Genomic DNA, 12,193 nt, shown 5'->3' with positions numbered 1-12,193 from the left:
TTAAATAAATTAATAAATTAACTATTAAGTTAATTCAAATTAAATTTTTAGTTAAACATACGAAATCATCTAACAGTTCTCGATTATTATTTTTATAAAGATATATTTTTTTTGTTTTTCGCAGTATTCTCCAACTTATACCAATAACTAATTTGGACGGATCGAAACTCTATTTAAGGGTTTATCGCAAGCCAATAAATTACTACATGTATAAAACGAGATGCCAAAATTTAAACTCCTAATACTTACTACTAATGAACTACCTATTAAACTAGGTGAAAAATTAGGTGCAGTTGATTTCACATAAAATTGACACTTGAGAGTTGTTAGATGAAAATTTAGTCAAATCAGTTAAATCATCTAACAGCTCTCAGATATCAACTTCACGTGAAGTCGACTAGAGAGTTTTTAAAAAATCCAACTTTATTTTATAAAGATGTATATCATGTGAGTGGCCACCATACAAAAAATCAAACTAAACCATCAAAAAGTCCAAGGAACATATATATATATATATGCACAACTCTTGAAGTGGAAGCTCATAACATATAGAACACACAAACATTGACACAAAAAAACCTTGAATTACTTTAACTAACTCATCATTCAAGAAAAAACCAAGCATGGATTGGTTCTCATGGCTTTCAAAAGCAGGCCTTGATCCTTCCCTAGTATATGAATACGGACTCCTCTTTTCACACAACGAGCTTGAAGAAGAAGACATCAAGTACTTCAACCACGAGTTCCTCCAGAGCATGGGGATCTCCATAGCCAAGCACAGGCTGGAGATCCTCAAGCTCGTTCATCGGAACAAGGCCGCCACCGCGGCTACCACGAAGAAGTACATCAAAACCAATAATTACCCTACGATACTCCATGTTTCAAGGATCATGCATGCATTCAAGAAGACAAGAAGGTGCTTGTCAAGTTACTTGAAAACAATGATTGGTTGCGAGGACTCCACGCTCGCCGTGGTTCCAATACCAAGGCCTTGTTCTTCGTATGGAACCACGGCGAAGTGGAAGAGCGCCGTGTTGAAGAGGAACAACACCAAGAATCAAAAGAATTATCTTCATCATCATCATCACCAAGAGAGGCTGTTGCTTACAAATGGAAGCCCTATAACATCATCAACAATGGTGGTTCCTGCATTGCCTGCTCCTGATGGATTCTATAGTAGTCCCATGGTTTACCATTTCCAGAAGGAAGAGAAGATGGACGCCGGCGACGACGACGACGGATATTGGTCTTCTGCGGTTCAAGATTTCAGGTGGGATAGTATGTTCCAAGATCTAAAGCCTAACTGAATTTTCGGTACGAATTTAATTTTAATGCATTGACAGCGTAAAATAATTTTACACAGACTGATTGGTTGATGTCTGTGTAAAATTTGTTTACTATGAAAGTGCGTAAATTAAAAATACTTTTTCTTTAGAGGTAAATCAAACGTTTATCCCTATATTTCTAAATTTATTGGTGAGAGATGAGTTTTTTGTGTTCTTCCACCATAGAGATTTGAATCTGGTTTTCTTTTTTTTCTTTTAAAAGAGATTTGTTGATCTTTTATTATTAGTATTCATTTTAGTGGTGTGTCACGCGGATAGGTAACTTTAGCACCTGTCTGTTTCAGTCATGAGAGTGTTTTTCACTTTCTTGCTTTTCTTTGTTTCAACTTTAATTTCCCCTTTTCTTTTCCTCTTGTTTTTTTATAATTTTTTTTTAAACTTTGATAGGGGAAAATTTGCATTAGATTAGCGTATGTTCCGGGAGAGAATGATTGAGATAGATGTAATAGTTTAGGGTTTGAAGTCCAAACTTTTGGGCTATTGAATATGATGGACTTTTTTTTTTGGTGACTATATGATGGACTTTGGTATATGCATTGTATTATCTTATGGTTGATAATATAAATTAACAGAGTAGTAATGTATATTTTGATGATTGATAATTTGATACTTACTTAGTACCTTGGCATTTAATGACATTTAACTATTGACCCTTACTTTCTCCCCAAATTTCAAATGATTGATCTTAATTCCTTTATCTAGAAGAGGCCATGGCAACATCATTATTGTCTGAACCTTGAAACATGCAAAGGAAGGCCCTAGACATGTGACAACATGATGCCTAATTATTTACTCAAATTGGGGGTGATTGGTGAGTTTTAGATTAGGGATTTCTAAGATATTGGATAGACTTTTATGTTAAGATATAAACCATTGAATTATCTTGGTACATGCACTAAATTTATATAAATGAATTATGACAATATTCAGAAAAAAAAAAAAAAAAAAACAGGAGTAAAAAGCGCATAGATATACCTCCAAAAACAGAAAAAGAAAATGGATTTTCTATGTAACATGCAATGTTATTAACAACAATTGGGTATAAGTTTGTAACCTTGTATAAACTATTAAAAACCCTAGTCTTTATTCCGCTTGAGGAGCTTGACAAATTCAGCATTAAAACTATATTGTTCCTCCAAAAACAACTTTGCATGATGATCACAGACAACTAATTCTTATCACCTTATCATTATAAGATGAAGTGTGACTTCCGCATCAAGCAGAAATTACACTTTATCCCCATTTGTATACCCAAAAATAAATCTTTTTTTTAGTACTATATAAAAAATGCCATGAAGCATTTGAATTAACTAACCTCATGGCATTTACCTAATAGAGAAAGGCTTTTGTACATCATCCAAAAGCAGGTCACTCAGAAGAACAGAATGTTTGGCAGCTCTTGGAAGCCAAAAGAACAATGAGGATCAATCAAAGGTCAAGCAATCCTCCCAACCCCCATAGTTTGAGCTGAAGGTTCCTCCAATACCAACCTTTTGTGCCTGTTCGGAAATAACAGCACGAGCACAGTCACCCCAAGTCCTTGCTATCTCCCTAAGGGACATAGGTTGCGTTAAGCGTAAACATAAGCTAAACCTAGATTTTGTCTTTGCCGAAAGATCATCATCATCCTTACTGTCAAAATAAAAGCAACATCAAATTGCATTAAAAAAAGACAGCCAGTACACAAGCATTTCGAGTTAACACATTACGAATAGCATATTTGCTAGCAAATATAGGATAACACTAAGGAGGAACCATTAGCAATTAAATAACTTCAACAGATATCTAAACCATAACACACTAGATTCTGTGAAAAATCTCCATAACTATGCAATGCAGAAACTCATGGCTTAATGGCACGCATAAGAGTAACTAACCACATAATTGAGAAGCCAACTTAAATATCAGTAATAGTATATAGGTATCGAATAATATTAAGTATACTACTGTCTTAAAAAAATTTTAATCAGCATTTCATGTGCAATATAACTAAAACTGGAGTTGTACTCATAATGAAAGTTTTGCAAGATGTGAACCCTAAATTTATCCTTTCATTCGGAATAAGGAAGAAATGTAGCAAAGTGGAATGTGCCCGTTATCTCACCTGCATTCACCTGGAAACTTGTCTAGGAAAATAGGAGGAACACTAGGATAATTAGCTGGAACAAACAAGCGCAGGGGTTGAACTGGTGACTGCATGGTAATGAAAAGTGAATAAGGTTAACAAAAGCAAAAAGATACGGTAGAACTGTTTGAAAAGTTGCTGCAATTGGAAGGTTTCATAGCCAACCACCTGTGCTGAAGCATATTGGGATTTTAAGCTTGCACTCAGAGCCATGGCAGTGTAAGAACATTTAACCAAGGTGCCTTCTGCAGCTTCTGCTGCTACAGTTGAACTAATGTCTTCATTGGTCAAGTTTACGACTGTGTCAACAAGTTGGTTATTGATATCCCTTATTTCCTCCATAAGGGCATGATTAACCTGGCATATAGGTCACAAAGTTCCACATCAGAAATCAAAGACCAATCCCCTCCCTCCCATTTTTTTCTAAATTTGTATGATCAGATGCGCTTGGTTAATAATGCTATGTAGAAATCAGTAATACATCTTGAAATATGCTTTTTTGAATAAATTCCAAGTTGTTTTGTCCAATGTCTAACAGAGAACATGTTTTCTACACTCTTCAAAAATCAACAAACTCGGTATTAAGGCGGGAAAAAAAGGAAAAAACTTGAACTTTTAGTTGTGTAATGAAGTACACAAACATTCAATAAAAAGGGTGCAGTAGTAAAGTAGATAACGTTTCAATGCAATAATAATTTAAGCATACAAGCTGATTTATAAGTTAGTTCCAGCCAACTAACACAAAAAGCATCAATAGAAGATATCAATGTTGATATAAAATCTAACGATCAAAAACAGAATTAGCAATTAATACCTCAATCTTTGGCCTCTTGGCACTAGATGTTGCAGTTGAATCCATATCAGAAGCCTCGGAATCACTTAAATGCTTGGTACTATCATTCAAGCCACCATCAGATGATACCATATTCAAGGGTTTGGCACTGGTGTCACGCTTCATTTTCTTAGTTCCATTGGGAGCATCTTGGGTAAGAAGATTTCTACCCTGAAGATGAAAATTAGTCATGGAAACCAAGTCCTCACCAACAGAAGATCTGGATCCATTGCCTGGAGCTGATCCTGCTATTCTATCATTCATGCTGACAATGGAAGCAATATCACTAACAGCAGCACTTAATGCTTTAGATGACAACGATTTCACCTGCAATCATAAAAGTAGCAAAATCAAACTATTCAGCTCTGCAATTTATTTGTCAACCGGTTAAAAAGCCATGGACATAACCACTGATGAAGCTAGAATATGATCAACTCGTGATACTAACCAATCTAGTTAGGCGTTCAATAGGCTGCTCTGTAACAGTCGACTTCCCAGAAGGAGCTGCAGCATTACCTTGAGCACCATCTAGACCACTGAACTCTGCCAATAAAGGAGAGGCTGATATCCCAGGAGTCCCAATGGCAAGAGACTGAGTCAGTGCTCCTACGGCCCCTGCCTGTTGTTGTCCGACACTTGCAGCATTTGATACTGATGAAACACCAGAAACTTGCTTCTCAGAATCTGCTGGCATAGGAGATGGAGCCAAGGGAGGTGAAGGAGTGGGGCCCACAAAAGGAGAGTTAGAAGATTGAAGAGGAGTTCCAACTTTTGTTAGAGAAGAAGCAGCATGATTTTGCTGCTCAACCTGGGGAGATGAGTTTTGTGGAATCTGAGGAGATGCAGCCTGGAAGAATTGGGGTGACGAAGCTGAAAATGAAGCCCCTTGTTTCAACTGCTGATGGGAATAAGTTGAGTGTTGGCCTGGGGTAAGATGTTGCTGAAGTACCCCTGGCTTAGCACCCATTCCTTGTCTGAATTTGACATCATTTATATCGTTCATCTGGGGAAGCTGCGGCATTTGATGTGTCTGCATTGCAGGCAATTGTTGCTTTCCAGGCTGGTGTAGTTGATGCTGCTGCTGTTGTTGCTGAAGGCTCTGCTGCCTCTGAATCATTTGACGATGCTGATATTGCTTGAATTGTGGATTTTGCAGCATTTTCTGCTCCTGCTGATGTTTCAGTTGCTGGTGTTGAAGCATATTGGAACCAACCTGAAGGATATTCAAATTTTGTTGGACGACATTCATGCCACCTTGCAGTGACATGGAATTCAAGTTAGTCTGCTGGGGAGTACTAACAGGGTTCTGTTGAAGGGAGCTCACTGGAACCTGTTGAAGGGAATTTGTAGAATTCCCTTGTCCAGGATCCATATTGGAACCAGGTTGCATTGAATTCATCATGTTCTGCTGTCCGGCTGACAAACCAGAAATTGAATTATGCTGCAAGCTTGTAATATTATTCTGTGGCATTGTAGCCACAGAACCTGGCAAATTTGATTGGTGTAACTGAGAATTTATTTGATTTTCATGAGACTGCACTTGAGTAACTTGGGATTGTGGCTGTGACATGGGGTGTGTATGTGGAGGAGGAAGCTGCCCAAGCTGTGTTGACGACATACCTTTCCTAGGCCTATAATTATGTATGAAACCTACGATATGCTTCTCATACACTCCCACTTTTTCCTTGAGAGCAGGTTGAATTTTGTTCTTGGATATCTGTAGGAATTCCATCATCCTCTCCAAGCTATCTTTGAATTGCCCAAACTTATTAGCTTGTTCTGGCCTTGCTTGTTGGTGAAGAGATTCATGCTGATACATAAGAGCAAATACAGGAGTCAATAAACACAAGCACATTTATTAATAAACATGGCATCTACTCATGAGTGCTCTCAGGTCAAAGCTTATGATTTAAGAAGCATTAACACCCTCCATTTACAATATTTTTTAATGAATGAAACCATTTCAATGTTTGGTAAATATTTTAACACCCTACATTTACATTGTTTAATATTCTCCATTTATGTAAAAGATAAAATATTGAATGCATTTTGGTTTCCAAGATATTAAATGCTAGAATCACCCATATATTATCATCAAACAAACAAGCAATAAAGTGCTCTCTTTCAGAATGGGTTAAGGCTAGATATTATTTACTGCTTAGCATGGTTCCACTGTTTTCTCCAATAGATGCAATGGCAAAGGCTGCTTAATCAACAGCAATTAGCATCAGTGAAAATTGGCAAGCTAAAAAGAAGTTGTAAAAACGTACCTGCTGATATTTAACAACAACCCTCTGATATATTTCACGCAGCTCTGGCAGGTAGCTTTCTTTCATGGTTTTGATCTATATGATGTAATGAGCAGAATCAAATAAAAATTTAACCTTGAGAATAATAGGAAGCAATATCATTAATTCAATATAGCACTGAAATGAATCTTAAAAAGGGACTTTCTTATAGGCAGCAACTAATAGAGGATAAAAGGCTAGCTGAAAGAAATTCAGTCAAGACAGAAAACTGAAATTTTTTGTTGTCAAGCATCAGCAGTTTCCACAGTTGCTGTGCTGCTGTGAATCTATTCAATCTAACATAGGGATATTCCTTTAAAGATTTCACAGAACGGATAAAAAGATTTCATATATACGAGTGTAAAAAAATGTCATGACTTTTCTTATAAGAGTATTGAAGCATTCATGCTCTTACTACAAAGTAAAATTCTTGTGAAAACAGCTGTAAATAACTTTGCTTGTTTATTTACCCTTATGGATTGCGAAACTAATTTAGTTGAAAAAGCAAACTTCATTAAGAAAATGTACATGACATGAAAAATGACGTAGTACCTTTTGGTACACTTCTTCTTGCCAATCACCCCCACTTGGCTGAACAGTCTGCACCGGAGAATCCAGAGAACCTACAATCCAGAGAATACAAAGCTCAGGAAGTGCAGAGAAGTACATGATATTTGTTTCTTCTTCCTTTTTTCGAAAAAAAAAAATAAAGAAATGCATAGATGCAGGTACAGCACAGCACATACTTGATGTTTCTGGAAAAGCTCTCTGAGATTGATAAATCTGTTTCTGGTGATCAAGAACATTTTGCTGTTCAATTAGGGACCCTGATGGTTGAAGTCTTTGTTGCATATCTCGCTGCAAGGGATCTGGCTGCTGCTGTGAACCCAACTGCAGATGAGACTGTGATGGCTGAGAGTTAATCTGAGGCATCAATTGCTGCTGTGCTGCCTGTGGCCTTGGTTGCTGAGCTTGAGATGGTAACAGTCCATTTTGTTGTGAATGCTGCTGCAATGGAACCTTTGTTTGTTGCAGCATGTGTGCAGAGTGTTGCCTAGTTTGCATGCCTGGGTTGCCAGATTCAGGTCCAATCAACCGTTGCTGCCGTAACCCAGGGACAGTATTTCCTAGTTGCTGCTGATTCATATTTGCTAGGTTACTTTGCTGATTCAATAACGGTTGCTGTTGTTGCAGCTGTTGCAAATTTGTAAGATTGTTCTGTTGTGAAAGCAACCTCTGTTGTTGCTGTATATCACCAACATTGTTCTGTGGCCCAAGCATCTGAGGATGTTGCATGTTTGTTACATTTGACTGTGATCCCATAAGTTGCTGCAGCTGCTGTTGCTGCTGCGAAGGCATCATTAGCTGTTGAGTCAAAGGTGTTTGCTGTTGATGAATAATAGAATTCTGTTGTTGTTGATGCCTCATAACTTGGGAAGTTTGCTGAATCATGGACTGAGATGACTGCTGAACATGATTTGATTGTTGATTCTGGGGAAGGCTAGACAGAGGAGACGATTGCATCAAGGAAGACTGAATCTGATTTGGTTGCAGTAGGTTTTGCTGCTGTTGCGGATGCATCTGAGATTGCAGCTGAAACTTCGGCTTCATGAACTGCTGCTGATAAAGATACTGCTGTGCATTCTGTGGCTGTTGCTGTTGTTGTTGAGGAACAACCTGCTGCCTTCCTGTCATCTGTCTCTGAGATCCAGAAAACATATCCAGCACATTGGAATTTTGGCCAATTGTGCTTCCCACTGTATTCTGCCCAGTCATATTCTGTATGTTGGAATTCTGGCCAATATTTTGGCTGCTCGTCTGGGCCAAACTAGATACGGGTGGAAGGTTAGGTTGAGATGAAACATTGCTGCTTTGAATGTTTTGAGATAGAATCTGTTGTCGCTGCTGCGGCTGATTGGGCAAATTAATAGAATGTTGCTGCATAACTAGTCCTATTAAAGAAAATTGTTTGCATTAATGCGAAGGAGGGAAAAAAGGAACTGTAGATCACAATATTATGTGAATAACTGAGTATTAATATTTTAACAATGCGTGGATATATTCTAAAGTCCTAACAGCCTAAGCTGACAAACAAGAACGCAGATATTGGAATTATGGAATAGTTAATTAGTTACCAAACTAATAGGATGCCAATATTTATCAAGACATCTGATAGATACACAGTAGCACCTCATAAAAATACTATCATCAAACCATGGCTATTATATTACTAACCTTGATCTGAAGGGTTATTGCTAGGGCCAGCTTGATTTGATGGCATATTGTTAGAAGCAATTGTGTTTTGGGATTTAGTCTCAATTGTGAGCATCTTCATAGATATTTTCCGTAGATAATCTGTCTGAAAAGTGGGAATAGGATTGCCATTAAACTATCAATTTTTATAGAAAAAGTAATTTATTCATTACAAGAAAGAAGAGTACAAAGAAAGAAGATAAGGCAGATTCTTGGCAAGCTTTTAAAACAGCTTTCTTAAGAGGGGGAGGGAGGGGGGAATCGATTTAATATGATTTATCATGTTTGAAAAAAAAATTCTAAAATCAAAAGCTAATAATTGTAAGCAGAAAAACAACTTGTAATCATAAGCTACTATTATTAAGATTTTCAGCATGAGCAGAGACTAATTATTTCAGATTTGTTATATATTTAGATAACAAGTAATATAAACAATCATACCCCATTTAGAAATTTAACGTAAACTTTTTTTGATATGCTATTTTTTCCCGACAAGTAGAGTATCCAGTTGAAAGCAAAAAGAGCATGATACTAAATTCATACAAACAAGAACAAAACATGCAACCACTTCAACCTCTCATGCATATATAATTAATGACACCACAAAAGATGATACAAATTTTGAACCAGCCATAATATCTTAAAACCAACTTTCAACTAATGTATTTAAACATTATATAAGAATTCAACAATACAAACAAGCGATTATCAAAATGATTGCAATCTTACAACTTTCAGAAGAACTTACAAGGTACCCTTACAAATAAAAATGCAAAAGATAGCATCTAGGTCCTAAGATTGAGCTGTAATAAAAACTTTCATGTCATATATGTTTGCATAGTAATGATTGTACCTGGCTTGTTGCTGCAGTATAAATTTTCTCTTCGAACCTTTGAGCAATGTTCTGAACTTCAACTAATGGACCACCAGGGACAGGAAGATGTTTTTTTAACGTTTCCATTCTACAAATGGAGGGGGGAAGAGAGAGGGGGGGGGGGGGGGAGGAAACTAATGAGATAACCAAGCAAAATAGATATTTGGAACATCAAATAAAACTAAGAACATAGCAGCATTGACAACATTCACATGGATAAAGAGAATTAAGAGACTTCACAGACTTCACAAATAACATCTAGATATAAATATTTGAGACTGATGATTACATTTTGTTGACAATCCTTTGGCGTGAATCAGTCGAAAGTTGAGATCTCCAATCAATTGCATCCATCGTTGGTTCATTGCCTTGATTAGGTCTCCAATTGTTTGCATCCATCAAAGTTTAAATTGACTGAAACACCAACAAATGAACATAAATAAATCGGGTTATGAAGGAAAAAAGTGCAAAGAAACTATCATCAGTACAGTGAAGAAGTAGTTTTAGTTATTTCTGAAATTCAATTACACAAATTGCGTGTAGGAGTAGAAATATGAGTGAGTCCAACAAATGACATGCCACAACAAACTTGCTGATCATCCAACACTTAATGCATTAATAACTCAGTATACAAAATTTCAAAATGATGGGTATAATGGGAAATAAGTCATAACAAAGAACAAGCGGGTTTGACTACTTTTCCTCAAACAATGCCTGAAACCCTTCCTCAAACAATGCCAGAAAACCTGGTATGGTATAATCACTCTAGGTCTTAACCTATCATACACCATAATCAATTTCAACAGCTACAGAATTTTTTTTTCCATTAAAATAAAATCAGCATTGAAAAGATTCTATAACTTCACAGAATTCACAAGTCAGCTGCTGTATCCATCGCTTCCATCAATCAAATTATTAAAAACCACAGAGAAAACTCACTCATTCAGGATTCAAATCAATCCAACGTAGAAATAATTAATGAAAGAAAAACAATCACACGGAGAGGGAGAGAGGAAAAAGGAAAAAGTAGATAAAAGACATACCATGAATGAGAATTGAGAGCGGCGATTAAGGAGGAGGCCACGGCGGAGAACAGAGTCTACCGGAGGCCGTGGGCGGCTGTCGGAGAAGCGTTTCGGCCTCTGAATTCGGAGTTTCTGTTATTTGTTTCCGATGTTGAATTCTAAGCGCTCTCAGTTTTTATAGCAAACTACAGTTCCGTGTTTTTTAAAATTTGGAATTTGGAAAAGGAAAAAAATTAAAAGAATTTAATTTGATCTGTATTGGAATTTTATACGTATATCTAATTACGTAAAGTCAACTATTTTTTAAAGGGAGTCACTTAGATAAAGATGTCAAAAACGTTTTTTTTTTTAAGATATTGTTTAAAAATTAAATTTAACATATATAATCAATTAAATTATATTATTTTTATTAAAATTAGACTGAACAAATCACTTTAACAAAAAAATTAATAAATTAAATTTTAAACCGATATAAATTAATATTTTTTATAAAAAATTACTACAATATCCTTATTATAAAACACAACTAAAATATTTTTATTTTATATATATATATATATATATATATATATATATATATATATATATATATTAATTTTGAAAACTTTAAATTCTAACCCTATAACGATAGAGAAGAAAATGGGTAGAATTTAGAATTCTCAAAATTAATATATATAATAAGAATATTTTAGTCATTTTATATAATAGGGGTATTATAGTCATTTTTTATAAAAATAATATTAATTTAGACGGATTCAAAATTCAATTCATTATTTTTCGGTCAAATTAATTTGTCTGACTTAATTTTGATAAAAATAACATAATTTAAGTGATTATATGTGTTAAATTTTAATTATTAAAAAATATCTTTAAAAAAAAAACGTTTTCTGCATCTTTATGGGAGCATCTCCCTCTTTTAAATTGGCTAATAAATTATAATTCAAATAACATAATAATCTTTTCATATTTATTTAAGAAATCGTTGTATCTTTGATAAAAAAAAAAATATCTTTTAAATTGGTTACCTAAATAATCATCTAAAAAACGAATATAATTATATCATAATATAAAATATTTTATATTATTAATATATTAAAATTAAATATAATTTTTAAATTTATATTATATATAATAGATAAATAAATAGACAAAATATTTTATATTATTGTTTAATTATATCTATTTTTTATAAAAATCTAATTACTTTTACTAATTTAGTAATGCATAATCGAACGCGCATATAAAACTATTTTTTGTCGATATTATATTAAAATTAAATTCTATATAAAGATATTTTTTAATATTTCATGTCTAAATCTAAAATATCTTGATAAATTTAAAAATATTATAATGTAAGCAAAAAACCAATCTGATGCTTATTTGGTTTTCATGTTTTGATCCTAATTATATATGATCACTCTTAATCGAATCTTACGGTTTAGCTCTTCCG

General features: G+C 34.8%; 2 protein-coding genes across 4 annotated transcripts; one reads left to right on the top strand and one right to left on the bottom strand.

The window, feature by feature from the left end:
• The first annotated feature begins 478 nt into the window (after positions 1–478).
• Positions 479–2,878, top strand: LOC112775589 (uncharacterized). Of its 3 annotated transcripts, none has more exons than XR_011877166.1 (3): positions 517–1,270; positions 2,052–2,157; positions 2,714–2,878. XR_011877166.1 is itself a non-coding variant. In XM_029295498.2 (1 exon), the coding sequence occupies exon 1, from the start codon at positions 624–626 to the stop codon at positions 1,305–1,307; it is 684 nt and encodes a 227-aa protein (XP_029151331.1). In that variant the 5' UTR covers positions 479–623; the 3' UTR covers positions 1,308–1,999. The 3 variants fall into 3 exon arrangements, 1 of the variants encoding a protein (XP_029151331.1); XR_011877165.1 differs by having other exon boundaries at positions 537–1,270; positions 2,049–2,157; XM_029295498.2 differs by lacking the exons at positions 2,052–2,157; positions 2,714–2,878 and having other exon boundaries at positions 479–1,999.
• Positions 2,319–10,913, bottom strand: LOC112775588 (mediator of RNA polymerase II transcription subunit 15a). Its single transcript, XM_025819318.3, has 12 exons — positions 10,762–10,913; positions 10,008–10,132; positions 9,698–9,806; positions 8,827–8,950; positions 7,338–8,543; positions 7,144–7,214; positions 6,574–6,648; positions 4,752–6,113; positions 4,286–4,630; positions 3,640–3,828; positions 3,451–3,539; positions 2,319–2,978 (listed from the first exon to the last, which is right to left on the bottom strand). Exons 2-12 carry the CDS (start codon positions 10,115–10,117, stop codon positions 2,771–2,773), a joined length of 3,888 nt encoding a protein of 1,295 aa, XP_025675103.1. The 5' UTR covers positions 10,118–10,132; positions 10,762–10,913; the 3' UTR covers positions 2,319–2,770.
• Between the last annotated feature and the right edge of the window lie 1,280 nt (positions 10,914–12,193).

The sequence above is a fragment of the Arachis hypogaea genome, chromosome 19 (genome assembly GCF_003086295.3).
Source record: "Arachis hypogaea cultivar Tifrunner chromosome 19, arahy.Tifrunner.gnm2.J5K5, whole genome shotgun sequence".
Taxonomy (NCBI): Eukaryota; Viridiplantae; Streptophyta; class Magnoliopsida; order Fabales; family Fabaceae; genus Arachis; species Arachis hypogaea.
The sequence above is the reverse complement of the archived record's forward strand: the minus strand, read 5'-3'. Positions and strand labels throughout refer to the sequence as shown.

Coding starts and splice junctions, on each gene's coding strand:
- LOC112775588 (XM_025819318.3), bottom strand. CDS start 10,117: ATGGATGCAAACAATTGGAGACCTAATCAAGGCAATGAACCAACGATG. Junction 6,649..7,143: donor AAGAAGAAGTGTACCAAAAG/GTACTACGTCAT, acceptor TACATCATATAG/ATCAAAACCATGAAAGAAAG. Junction 6,114..6,573: donor TTGTTGTTAAATATCAGCAG/GTACGTTTTTAC, acceptor CTTATGTATCAG/CATGAATCTCTTCACCAACA.
- LOC112775589 (XM_029295498.2), top strand. CDS start 624: ATGGATTGGTTCTCATGGCTTTCAAAAGCAGGCCTTGATCCTTCCCTA.